Source organism: Narcine bancroftii, chromosome 1 (genome assembly GCF_036971445.1).
Source record: "Narcine bancroftii isolate sNarBan1 chromosome 1, sNarBan1.hap1, whole genome shotgun sequence".
Taxonomy (NCBI): domain Eukaryota; kingdom Metazoa; phylum Chordata; class Chondrichthyes; order Torpediniformes; family Narcinidae; genus Narcine; species Narcine bancroftii.
This window is the reverse complement of record NC_091469.1, coordinates 300144099-300157473: the sequence shown is the minus strand read 5'-3', so window position 1 is coordinate 300157473 and position 13375 is coordinate 300144099. Positions and strand designations below refer to the sequence as shown.

Below are 13375 nucleotides of genomic sequence, written 5' to 3'. Positions count from 1 at the left end.
TTTGAAGAAAAGCTCACTGTAATTTGATTCATCATAAACCACAGGAGTAAAATTAATTATCCTGAATAGTTATTTTCCATCTCATCCATTGCTTGCCTGTGAAGCTTCAGGTTATGCTGAAATGGAGTTAAGGGACATGTGCAAATGATAGCATGCGGAGATGGATTTCCTTGCAACTTTTTAAAATTAGATTATTTTATCCAGACATTAGGGTAGTTGTTCTTTTAAGTATGATGTAAATTATTTTTAGTGAGCAGTCTTTAAATATTTTCAAATCTTGAAAAAGCTGAAATTTTGATTTTCAGGTGTTTATGGAAACTGAATATTTAATTTTAGAAAAAATCACCATCTTTAATTTTTGGGACCCAAATGTATATGGAGTTGAGAATGGCTTACTATAGTTTTCATTTGCTTGTGAGAAATTAATCTTTGAGTAATTTGTACTTCAGGTTGGAGAACCAAAAGATGTGATTCGTAAAGATGTTCGGTCCATTTTGAACATGATGTGTAAGGTTTATCCAGCTAGTAAAATGTTTAATTTAATTATGGAAGGACTGAAATCCAAAAACTCGAAGCAGCGGGCAGGTGAGTATATCTCGTGCATATTACTGTGGACTTGAATTTTTAAAATCTGCCATCCCTGTTTCATAGTGTAGTGTTTAATTTCTCGTTTGGATGATGGGAAGGGTGAAGATTTTTATTGAAGCTTAAAAACTGATCACCCACCATGCATTTCCTATGCTCAAGTTCCTGAATTACACTATCAAATCACTGTTTAATTATTAGAGGTAGGTTTAGCTACAAGAATTGATCATGGATTTCAGCAGCAGATTTATTTGCCTTACTTTTCAGAATGCTTGGAAGAGCTCGGTGCATTAATTGAAGTTTATGATTTGAATGTTTGCCAGCCATCTCCAGCCAAAGCACTCAAAGAAATTGCATGTCAGATTGGAGACAGAGACACATCTGTTCGTAATGCTGCTTTAAATACCATAGTTACAGTCTACAACATCTGTGGAGATCAAGTTTTTAAATTGATTGGGAATGTAAGTATCTCTCTTTTTGTCAGGAGCAAAAAAGTCTGTTTAAATAGCTTGAACTGTTAAGTGCAAGAAAGGTGAGAATGATCAGTGTAATATAAATTTAAATATTTCTATTTTGTATAATAAAACCATGAAGAAAATCTTCATTAGGTGAGGTTGTGGGGGACTGGAGTTTCTTTTTTCAAAAAAGGGAAATGGGGATAATCCAAGAAATTTTAAATCAGTGTTTAATAGGGAAGCTGTTGGAGAAAATACCCAAGCACAAGATTTATGCACATTTAGAAAGGAATGATCAGATTGGGGACAGAAATGGCTTTTTACAGGCTAAGTCAAAACTTACAAACTTGATTGAATTTTTTGAGGAGGATAATGAGAATAGGGCAGTGGTTATTATGACATGGACTTCAAGTCACTCATTGCAGGCTGATCCAAAATCCTTGGTGAACATTGTCTTGGGTAAACTTATATCTCTCATTTTGTTCATTTTAGATTGGTCACAGTGTTTGAGCTACCGAAAGAAAAGAGAGAGACACACACACCGAGAGCAGTTCAGTTTATACAAATGTTTATTACAAATTCAAAAGCTGATTTCAAACTACAATATGCAAGCCCTTCCCAACTATACTTATCAACACCTGGACTGGTCCCAACTGCCAAAGCAAGGCAACGACTGCACACTTGTAGTAGGTTGTCAGGGCACTGGTAGCAGCTTTTCCACCTTCCCCGACCGGGACATTGGCTGGACTCTAGAAGTTTTTCTTCTTGCTGAGAGATGTTGTCCTCTCGGAGAGTCTCAAACTTCAGCAGCGGGACCATGGCTTATATTGCCCAAAAACTGCTTACCCAAGCACTTATTCCCAGCACTGCAAGAAAGATAAGCGAGCAAGCTAACATGCTAGGCTTCTATCGAATAACATAATTTTCAGCTTATCACTTTGAATACAATGGTTTATTTTGCATCAAAGCTAGGCCTCTAACAGTCTGTGACCAAAACAAGCAGGAAGATTAAATGTTCTTGGTGCACAGATGTCCTTTCTTCAGATAACAGCATCTCTGGCCCCTCGGTGGAATTTAGCTTTTGTCTGCTGATTCTATAAAAAAACAAGCAGGTTCTCAGCCTTCCAGAAGCAAAGGCTGCAAAAGTAAAAAACAACAAGCAGGTTCTATGTTCCATTAACTATCTTCCATTACAAACAGTTTGCTTGGATTTTGGGTTGTCTATTGAAGGCATGGTAGTGATGGAAGGGTGTATTTCTGGCTGGATGTCAGTGGTGTTCTGCAAGGATTTGTCTTGGGATCTTAGTTTGTGGAAAAATATTAACTGGATGAAAAGGTATGTGGGTTAGCAAAAGACACAAAGATTTGTGGAATTGACAGTATAGAAGGGGGGGGTGTCAAAGAATATAAAATGTAGCTCAGTTACAGATAGGTTAGAGAAGATCAGAGGTAATGTACTTTAGGATGTCAAATGCAAGGGGAGCATGAACAGTTAATGGCAAGGTTATTAAGTATTGAAATACAAAGTGACCTACAGGTCCATAACTCATTGAAAGTGGCCACGAAACTAGAAAGAATGGCAAAGAAAGTATATGGCATGCTTGCTGGGTTTATTGCTGCTACATAAAGTTTTAGTTAGATGCATTTATGGGCATTGTGTGCAATTCTGGTCACCTCAGGTTACAAGAAGGACGTGGAGGCTTTGAATAGAGTAGGAAAGAGATCTACAAAGATGCTGCCAAGATTAAGAGCTATGAGGAGAAATAGGACAACCTTGAATTATTTTCTGTGGAGTCAGAGGATGAGGAGTGACAGAGGCAGTGTCAGAATCTTTCCCCTTGAGGCTTCTTGATAGATGCATGAATATGCATAGATGTATGCATATATGTATTGTGCAAGCAGCAGAATTTAAATTTAATTTTCTGTGTTCAGCACAGATATTTAAGTGCCTGTTGCTGTTCTCTTCAAGGATGTTGACAGTATCCAGGAAAGAACTTTCAATTGGATACGTTTGACTTAAACTAAATTGTGGTTATTATCTGTGGAAACTGATTTTTTTTTAGGGTAACTGCAGTTTTAAACTTGAAAATGGTTAGATCTCTAAGAAGAGAATTCAAGACCACACAGAATTTATAATAAAGGAGTTGTATTTTGGCTCGAATAGTAATTCATGGGTGTGGTCTGGTGGTTTTGAGTTTCAGGGTGACAGATTGAAAACGAAATATTCCATGGTTCTTTTATTTTGGAAATATAGGAGAAATGGTAATTTAATTCTGATATTTTATAAATGGTAAATGACAACATAACCAGGCATCTGTGTATTGAAAGTACTGGAACTAATTAGCACACTTGGATGTTTAACTGCAAGATTAGATTGTTACTTTACGCAATTTTCGATCTTGGAGGGAGGCAGAAACAAAGGTTGATGAAAATGATTCCTGGATGAAGCTGGTTTGTTCTTCTGCAATTAAAATTTGACTTGATGAGCTGATGACTTGTTTAACTTTGGTTCTCTTGAGTTGTAATGTGAGTGCATTGCAATTGAGAATCTCACTGATCCTTAATCTTGATAAACATGTCAAGTTTGTCTGATGAGGTCTGCAATTTGAGAGCAGACAAATTCTGCTCCCTCTTGACATCTTTGAAATTGTCTTTTGTTTCTTGGCTCAAGTGAACACATTGCAGCCTTTTGGGTGTTCTGTGTCTTTTTTTTCATTATTTGGTCATATTTTAAATAATTTGCTCATTTTTCAGTGGAAGTTTTCAGAAATGATAAAACATGTAATCCCTGACTTAACGACTGTAATTGGGACCAACATTTTGGTCGTAACTCAAGGACCTCAGGCTGCCGCTGGGTGTGGGGACCACTGCATATAGCGCTTTTAATACAAAATATGTACTTGTACAGTAGTTTTAATAAAGATTTTTTAAAAATTGGTTGTATGTGCAGGTGGACGTAGGTCAGAAGTAGAGGACTACCTGTACTGTCAATTGTAAGCTGGCCTTAATTGTAACTTCCCCTATCTTTGTCCAACTCTTAATTTTGTGCTGGAAGCAAAAGTTCTTTGTGCTGCTTCAATTATGATGTTGATTGGTTTTTCAATGTTACTTGTAATCTTGGAATTTTGGTAATAAATTTATAATAGAGAGAAGGTTGTAACTCTTGTATTTTCTTCCTAGCTTTCTGAGAAAGAGATGAGCATGTTGGAGGAAAGGATCAAAAGATCAGCTAAAAAATCCTCAACCCTATCTAGACAACTAGAGGAGAAGACTCAAAGACCGCAAGGAATAAATCAAAATGCAGCCATACCACGAAAGAGCTGCGAGGAAGTACCATCCAAACTGAAGTATGTACATGTTGCTTGTAATTTGTCTGCATGATCCCAGTCAAATGGAAGTGGTTAAAACTTAGTATTAAAGGAATAGTGTATGCTGTATTGGCTCTTCGAAACTTTTCAGCTGAACTATGTGATGATCTTTATCTGAACAATAAACAATGTATATACCCAGCTGCATATTTCAGCACTGATTCCACCTGGGTTGGATGGTGTCCCATTTAATTCATCCCAGGGCCCTGCCCCTAATCTTGTGAATGGTTGATTTGTTTTTTAGTCTTTTTACTTAACCATTTTAGAAAATACTGTAACATTCATGTCCTTGGTGTCACCAACCTAAAGATGCTTTTCAGCCTTCCCAGTCATTCTCAACATTTTTTGACTATGAAAGTTTATGGGCCTCCTTCCCTGTAAAGCAGTGAAGTTTTGGTTTCTTCCATACTTCTCTCCTGCAGACTGCCTAAAAACAAAAAAAAATTGTTAATCAAGTTGAAAAGTAAACCAGGTTTTTACTTCAATGTGCTGTGGCCCCAGGCAGAATTATACATAAACAAGGCACTACCTAGATTGAAGATGTATTTGTTGATTCGTGCCAATATTTCTGATTCTGTGAAAGTTTAAACTAAAGATTGGTGAAAAGTACAGTATTTTTACACAATGCACATTATGTGTATTTTACAAACCAAGTACCATCCCCGTGTGTTATATTCACTATATGAGAATATTTTTACATGTTGAAAGAACATGCACAATAGTGAGCATGCGAAAGTCGAACTGGCAATTTATAGCAAGCGAGGCAATATAATAGCGGCATTGAAAGAATATGCCCAATAGCAGCTGTGGGAAAGACATGCTGGCAATTTATAGTGAGTGGGATATTATAGCAAGAATGAGAATATAATAGTGGCAATGAAAGAATGGGCACAGTTTATAGCAGTTGTGGGAAAGATGCAATTTATAGTGTGCGTGAGAATGTAATAGTGGCCGTGAAAGTCTGCACAATTTTGTTCTTGGGAATATCTTTGTATTGAATGTTGTTCCTGAGCCGGGAGATTAACATACCAAGTGCCTCTGATTTGAGACATTAGAATTAAAATCCTGCTTAACTCTGAAGCCTGTCTTCAATCTATTTATTTCTCTCCAAAGCTTGTTAATGTGTTGCAGCAGGATATCACCTATATAATGGCAATTGACACCTCTAGGGGAAGTGATTGTTGATTGAGAGTTGTACATTGCAGAAACAGGTCCTTCAATGGCACTGATTTCCCATAGCATCCAAACAAAAAGAATACTCACTCGTTTCTTTCAACACGCCACGGTCGACTTTCTTTTATTATTCACGACATTCTTCAACTCCCTAAGCCATCCTGTGACCTTCTCATGATCCTTGCACTCTTACTCTCCTCCTGACGAAGGTAGCTACCCCTCCATCCCAGCCTCTGAGCCATGCAAGAAGACAACTGATTGGAACTGCCCTGCTGCTTAATGGTTTGGAGGGCTGACATTTCGGTCCGCCCTACCACCAGAGGACCTAGCGTCTATATGTCTGTGTGATGATACAGTGGGGACACTAGGCAAGGGGAAACGAGCAAGGCTCAGAAAGAGTAGGAAGCAGGTTAAAAGCTCATCAGGCAGCTGATGACATTGGAGGAACGACAGATGAAGCTCACTTGTGTACAAGAGCTGCTGTCTACAACAGATTTTTCAAATGCACCAACAAAGAAAAATGGCAAGAAATCTGCTCCCAGAATGGAATTTTTAATATTTGCAACTGTGAAAACTATCAGAAAGATTTCTTAAGGCCAAAATCCAATGCGAGTGACCTCTGACCATGCGTTTGAATATGGAGATAATTGCAAATGAAAGAACATGACATATTGGGGTGTCTGTGTTTTTTTGTTGTTGAAAGGACTACTGAAATCTCTGCACTGGAATCTACAAGAACTTGAACACCTGAGTGACCATCTTTGAGGAAAAGATGTTAGCTGACGTGCCCATGGGCAGCATTTTCCTCTACTGCCGGGCCTGGTTGTTTCCTGGTTGCTGTTTTTAGAAATTGCAAGGTAGCTGACAGGACTCTGATACTTGAGTATCTCTGATACTTAAATACTCCATCTTTTGCCTCTACCACATCCTCGATCACGATTCCAACCATATTGACGGAAGGAATTCTGTTGCGTGCCCAAAGCCTGGACCTGCATCATCAGTGCTGCCATTTGCTGCTCCAACTCTGTTAACTTTGATCGATAAGATGCTTGCGCTACCTTTGATTGCTAAGGTGTTGGCCCTTCATGAGGTGCAGTAAGCAGTTGTTCCAATTGCTTCTGTTAACTAGGGGAAGAAGCCAATCATTCCATCTTCAATGCAGAGGTCGTGGACATAACGATAACTGATCGAGGGTAGACATTCGAAAGACACTCACCAAATGCTCTTGAACATGATGAGGTAAACCTCAAAGGAACCTGATAAAATACCTTCAACAGGATCTGTTTCAGCTAACCTGCGTGGTGCCACCTCAACATCTGTGCTGCTTGCCTATCTGTCATCAGCTTGTAATTGGGCTATATGAGTCTCCCTAGATAGAACCATAGAATATTACAACACAGAATCGGGCCTCTTGTGAACTATTTTTTGCCAGATTGCAGAGAATGCTGCAGAATAGCTGCCTAAAGCATGAAAGAGAGATGACCATCCGGATCCACTAAGACATTCTCCTCTTCACAGGCTGTCTGCTCTGGAAGATGTTCCACCAGAACACACTGAGGGCAAAGAAACCAGTTTTGAGAATCATAAACTGCTGGTTTATTATTAATAAAAAGGGGGAATCTTTAGTTTGACCTCCTCAAACCGCTCCTGTGAGGGGTTTATCATCACTATCCATTTTAAATTACACGGTACTGATCCCATGGGGGGGGGGGGGGATCACCACTTGTAATGGCTCTGATTTACCTTGGCTTACAAAGAATACACTCACTTGTTTCTTTCAGCACATGAAGTTGACTTACTTTTATTATTCATTAGACACAACACTGCGTTCTTCAACTCCCCAAACACCACCCAGCTAAACTCCTCTGACCTTCTCATAGGCTCACTGCCACATAGGTGATCCTGACAGTGCTTACCTGAGCTAGTTCTATTTGCCTACATTTGGCCTTGGCCCATATCCCTCTTAACCTTTCCTAGCCACATATCTGTATAATTATCTATAAACCATCTCTCCAAATTGGCTTTTGTATATCAGAAATAATTCTAATCCCCTACACTTGAAGTGAGTCAAGTATTGGAGCTTGAATAAAATAAATTGGAAATCCACCTCATTAACTCTGCAAAAGTAGTTGCTATAAGCTGATTGGTATTGAAAATTGTTTCCTTAAACCCTGTTGCTTTTATAATTGTGCTTAAACATTTTGTCTAAATCTATTTTCTGACTTTTTTCACTGCATTTCCTTGGAAAGAATAATGTATCGAACCTATCGCATGTAAGTAAAACTTGTTCTTAGTTGTTGGTTGACGGTGTTATGTCAAACCAGCATAATGACAGACATTGATAATATAGCAGATTTAAAATTGTTTGAAGGTGTTCTCCTCCAAATTTTAAATAGGAGCAGCAGAGCTTGTTTAATGCACTTCATCATCCAGTGGCAGTGTTGCCTCATACGAGTTGGTCAGAATCAGAATATATTGTCATACACATGTCACAATTGTTTTGCAGAATTACAGTGCAAATATTGCTATAAAATTGCATTAAAATAAATAAATGACTCGAAAAATAGAGAAAGTGAGGTAGTGTCTGGTTCATTGTTCAGTCAGAAATCTGTTGGCAGAGGGAAAGAAGCTGACCTTGTACTGCTCAGTGTTTGTCTTCAGTCACCTGTACCACCTTCCCACTGGTAGCAGTGTGAAGAGGGCATGATCTGGATGGTTAGGGTCTTTGAGGATAGATACTGCTTTCTTAAGACACCGTCTCTTGTAGATGTCCTTGTTTCATATTTTATTTTTTTATCCGCCAATTCTCTTCTTTTAGTTGTATCTTCCTTCATTGCTAATTTTTTTTCTATGTTTACTATTTCCCTTTCCAACTGCTCTGTTTCCTGATTATAGTCCTTCTTCATCTTGGTTACATAGCTTATTATTTGCCCTCTAATGAATGCTTTCATTGCGTCCCATAGTATAAACTTAACTTCCACTGATTCCGTATTTACTTCAAAATACATTTTTAATTGTTTTTCAATAAATTCTCTAAAATCCTGTCTTTTAAGTAGCATGGGGTTTAATCTCCATCTATACATTCTTGGAGGGATGTCCTCTAGCTTTACTGTCAATATTAAGGGTGAATGGTCCGATAGTATTCTCGCTTTATATTCTGTTTTTCTTACTCTATCCTGCATACTAGCTGATAACAAAAATAGGTCTATTCTTGAGTATGTTTTATGTCTAGCCGAGTAGTATGAGTATTCCTTTTCTTTTGGGTTTTGTTTCCTCCATATATCCAAAAGTTTCATTTCTTGCATTGATTTAATTATAAATTTGGTTACTTTGTTCTTCCTGTTAATTTTTTTCCCCGTTTTATCCATATTTGGATCCAAATTCAGGTTGAAATCCCCTCCTATTAGTATGTTCCCTTGCGTATTAGCTACCTTCAAAAAGATATCTTGCATAAACTTTTGATCTTCTTCGTTAGGTGAATATACATTAAGTAGATTCCAAAACTCCGAATATATCTGACATTTTATCATAACATATCTCCCTGCTGGATCTATTATTTCCTCTTCTATTTTAAATGGCACATTTTTACTAATTAATATAGCCACTCCTCTTGCTTTTTAATTATATGATGCTGCTGTTACATGTCCTACCCAATCTCTCTTTAATTTCTTGTGCTCCAATTCAGTTAAGTGTGTTTCTTGGACAAATGCTATATCAATTTTTTCCTTTTTCAGTAAATTTAGTAGTTTCTTCCTTTTAATTTGGTTATGTATTCCATTAATATTTAAAGTCATATAGTTCAGCGTAACCATTTTATACTTTGTTTATCTTCTCCTTCCGTTTTTCCATCATTACCTTTCCTCCTTTTCCATTTCTGTTTTCTTATTTTCAACTCTTTATAAGACAACATTCCTACAACATCCAACATTTTCCTTTTTCTCCTATTTATATCTTCTTTATCCCCAATCTCCCCTTCCCCTCCTGAGTTGTCCTTTATCCCTTGTCGGACAACCACATCTCCCCTCTCCATTTGGGTTTGCGAATTCACTCGCAAGTGTCAACTGATTTTGCAGTGACCGCTATTTCTCCCCACCCAGCCCTCCCCAGAAAAGATTTCACTTTTCATATGTAACAAAGGTCACTCTTTTAATTCCCTCCTTATTCTCTCTATTCCATTACCTTCCCTTATTCATTCTTGTCTATACTATCTATATTTTCCTCTAAGTACAGATACCTTCACGTATGCACATTTTATCTATTCACTCTTATACCTCTTTACCCACATACATATCAATCGTGATCATTTTTACTCTCATTACCCGTCTTCATCCCTCAGTCTATTTTTGTAATTGTTCTGCAAATTTTCGTGCTTCTTCTGGGTCCGAGAATAGTCTGTTTTGTTGTCCTGGAATAAATATTTTCAATACCGCTGGATGCTTTAGTATAAATTTATACCCTTTCTTCCATAAAATCGCCTTTGCTGTATTGAACTCTTTTCTCTTCTTTAGGAGTTCAAAACTTATATCTGGATAAATGAAGATTTTTTGCCCTTTATACTCCAGTGGTTTGTTGCCCTCTCTTACTTTTTCCATTGTCTTCTCCAGTACCTTTTCTCTTGTAGTATATCTTAGGAATTTTACTACAATAGATCTTGGTTTTTGTTGTGGTTGTGGTTTAGAGGCCAATGCTCTATGTGCCCTTTCTATTTCCATTTCTTGCTGTAGTTCTGGACATCCTAGGGTCTTAGGGATCCAATCTTTTATAAACTCCCTCATATTCTTGCCTTCTTCATCTTCCTTAAGGCCCACTATCTTTATGTTATTTCTTCTGTTATAGTTTTCCATTATATCTATTTTTTGAGCTAACAGTTCTTGTGTCTCTCGCTTTTTTATTAGATTCCTCCAATTTCTTTTTTAAGTCTTCTACCTCCATTTCTGCTGCTACTGCCCGCTCTTCCATCTTGTCCATTTTCTTTCCCATTTCTGTTAAGGTCATCTCTATTTTATTCATTTTCTCTTCTGTGTTGTTTATTCTTTTTCTTAAATCATTGCATTCCTGTGTTTGCCATTCTTTAAATGACTCCATGTATCCTTTAATAAGAGAAAGTACCTCCTTTATCTTGCCTTTCCCTTCTTCTTCTATTTCACTGTAGTCTTCCTCTTCCTCTTCTTCCTCTGGGTTGGCCATCTGTTGTTTCTTTGTTGCCCTTTTCTTCTCTTCTTTCTTGTTTCCATTGTCTTCTGTGGTCTCTTCTTGCTGCAGGTGTTCTGCAGCTGTCGTTGCCGGCTGTGGAGATCGACTCCCCAGCTGGTCCCCCCTCCCGTCGGTGTGTTTTTTTTTTCATGCGCGGTTGCGCACTTTTACTCGGCTCAGCGAGCCATTTTTGTAGTCCACTTTCTACCGACCTGAGGGAGCGGGTTTCTCTCTCCACAGCGGGCCTCTTCGAATAGGTAAGGCCTTCACCTTCTTCCTCCGTTGTCTTCTCTTCCTCTCTTCTTACCGTTGCTTTCGATTTTTCTTTTTTTGTCGCCATCTTCTTTCCACCTTTATACTCACTTTTTAACTTTTATTTCTGTGCCTTTGTGTTTTCCTTTGTTTTTCCCGACTTTTCTGGAGAGGGCTGGAGTTCACTGTCCGGCCACTACTCCATCACGTGACTCCTCCCTCTTGTAGATGTCCTTGATGCAGTGGAAACTGATGCCCATGATGGCACTGGATGAGTTCACAACTCTAATTTTTTCTTGTCGTGCATTGACCGCTACATACCATACAGTGATTCACCAGTCATAATGTTCTTCACTGTACACCTGAGAAATTTGCACGGTGATATACCAAATCTCAAAATCCTCACAAAATATAGCTGCTGGCAGGCCACTTTTGTTATTGCATCGACGTGGAGGCCCCAGGACTGATGCTCAAAGATGTTGAGACCCAAAAATTTGAAGTTCTTGACCCTCTCCACTTCTGACCCCCTTGATGAGGGCTGGTTTGTGTTCTCTTGATTTCCCTCTCCTGAAGTCCACAATCAGCTCCTTGGTTTTGCTAACATTGAGTAGTGTTGTGATAGCACTCACCTAGCTGATCTGTCTCCCTTTGTGTGCTTCTGATTGCCATCTATGATTCTGCCAACCTGTTCTGTGTCTGGGGTGTCATCAGCATATTTGTAGGTGACATTTGAATTGTGCCCAGCCACACAGTCATGGGTGTATAGCAAGTAGCGCAGTGGGCTAAGCACGCATTCTTGAGGTGCACCTGTATGGATCGTCAGCGAGGAGGAGGTTTTGTTTCTGATTTGTACTGGCTGTGGTCTTCTGATGAAGTCAAGGATCCAGTTGCATCTTAATAAAATGTATGTAACGGAGTTTAATCCACCAGATGTTGCCAGATATCCAGGGTTAAGTTGAGCTATCATTCAGCATATTTTGATTGCTGCAGTTGGCTTACATATTCCTGAGTGATTGAAGAAAAATTTGCTGCTTAGTGCTTGTCACGATCATTGTTGACAAGAACTGGAGGGTATTCTTTGAAATTGGGTCGAGTTAGTGAAACGTCTGAAAATACTTCAAACACAATACTCAAACAGGGTTGGTTCTGGAAGGTATTAAAATTTTGAACCATAATCATTTTCACTCAATATATTTGACAGAAAAGGGGACGACACTAGGGTGGGTGATGGTGACTAATATGAAAATGGTGTTTCAAATGTCTTTATTTAAAAAAAAATCCTCAAGCACTTTGAAGTTTGTTTTTGTCAATAAAACAATAATGAAAGATCATCAATTTTTGCATTAATTCTTTCTTGCAGTCAAGCACGTTCCAGTAATGCACATTCTGCATCAGAGTCTGCTCACACAATTCCGAAGGAGTTCCAGCTGGATCTTGATGAGATAGAAAATGACAACAATGCTGGTGGATGTGAATTACCAGATCTGGTACAACACAAACTTGATGACCTTTATGAACCTGTTTGCATTCCAGAACCAAAGTAAGTCACCAATTTTGTGCGAGAGAATTGATATATGGTAGAATGGGCTGTATTTAGTGAAGATTTTGTTTACATCTGAAATCAGTACAGCCATGCATCGACTTGCATCCAGGTCTGGAAGTAGGGATGCAAATCAATTTGGGTGCAAGTCGATCATTGAGGGTGAAATATACTGTACAACTTAAAATACCATGAGACACATACTTATTACCTAAACCTCTATAGTGTACTTACACATGTCTAAATACAATAGTTAATAAAATGCAAATACTGTACAGGACCTATAAAATATACATTAGTAATAAGACTGTACTGCACTTGCCATGACTAGTGCTGAAGTGTTGTACGATGTGAAGGAAGGTACATAGTGTAGGCACTGTCCAGTACTCATCTAATGTACAGGATACAATATTTTCAACAAAATCAATAAAAACAAAAGAATTCACTGAACACTTAATTTCATAGGCTACCTTTTTTGTTTACTTTCAACTGTACCCTGAAGGATCTTGCTGATGTGCATTTACCCTTAAAAGTATCTCACAATGGAAACTGTGATCACTTTATTCTATTCAAGATGGTGTATAATTAACACATACATTGAATGTAACTTATTACATGAGGTCACGCAGACATGCGTGTTTCCATAACACTTCTTCCACAAAAATAAATATGTGCTTTCTTGTAAATACAGTACAACTCCAATTATCTGAAATGGTAGTGACAGGGCCTATTTCAGATAAACGATATTTTCGGATAATTGGTCATTTTCTTAAAAACTGGCCAGTAGCAGCATCAAATCACTTTGTAAC

The 13375-nt window shown here is 38.2% G+C and overlaps 1 protein-coding gene across 5 annotated transcripts in view; it reads left to right on the top strand.

Moving 5' to 3' along the window:
- ckap5 (cytoskeleton associated protein 5) overlaps positions 1-13375 on the top strand; it is a 96072-nt gene that overhangs the window by 47839 nt on the left and 34858 nt on the right. For 4 of the 5 annotated variants that reach the window (XM_069905430.1, XM_069905417.1, XM_069905423.1 and 1 more), the window contains 5 exons: positions 450-585; positions 853-1046; positions 4221-4387; positions 7831-7854; positions 12387-12566. In XM_069905430.1, coding sequence (XP_069761531.1) covers positions 450-585; positions 853-1046; positions 4221-4387; positions 7831-7854; positions 12387-12566 — 701 coding nt within the window. The remainder of the gene's footprint in view (positions 1-449; positions 586-852; positions 1047-4220; positions 4388-7830; positions 7855-12386; positions 12567-13375) is intronic. The other variant, XM_069905441.1, reaches the window with a different exon arrangement.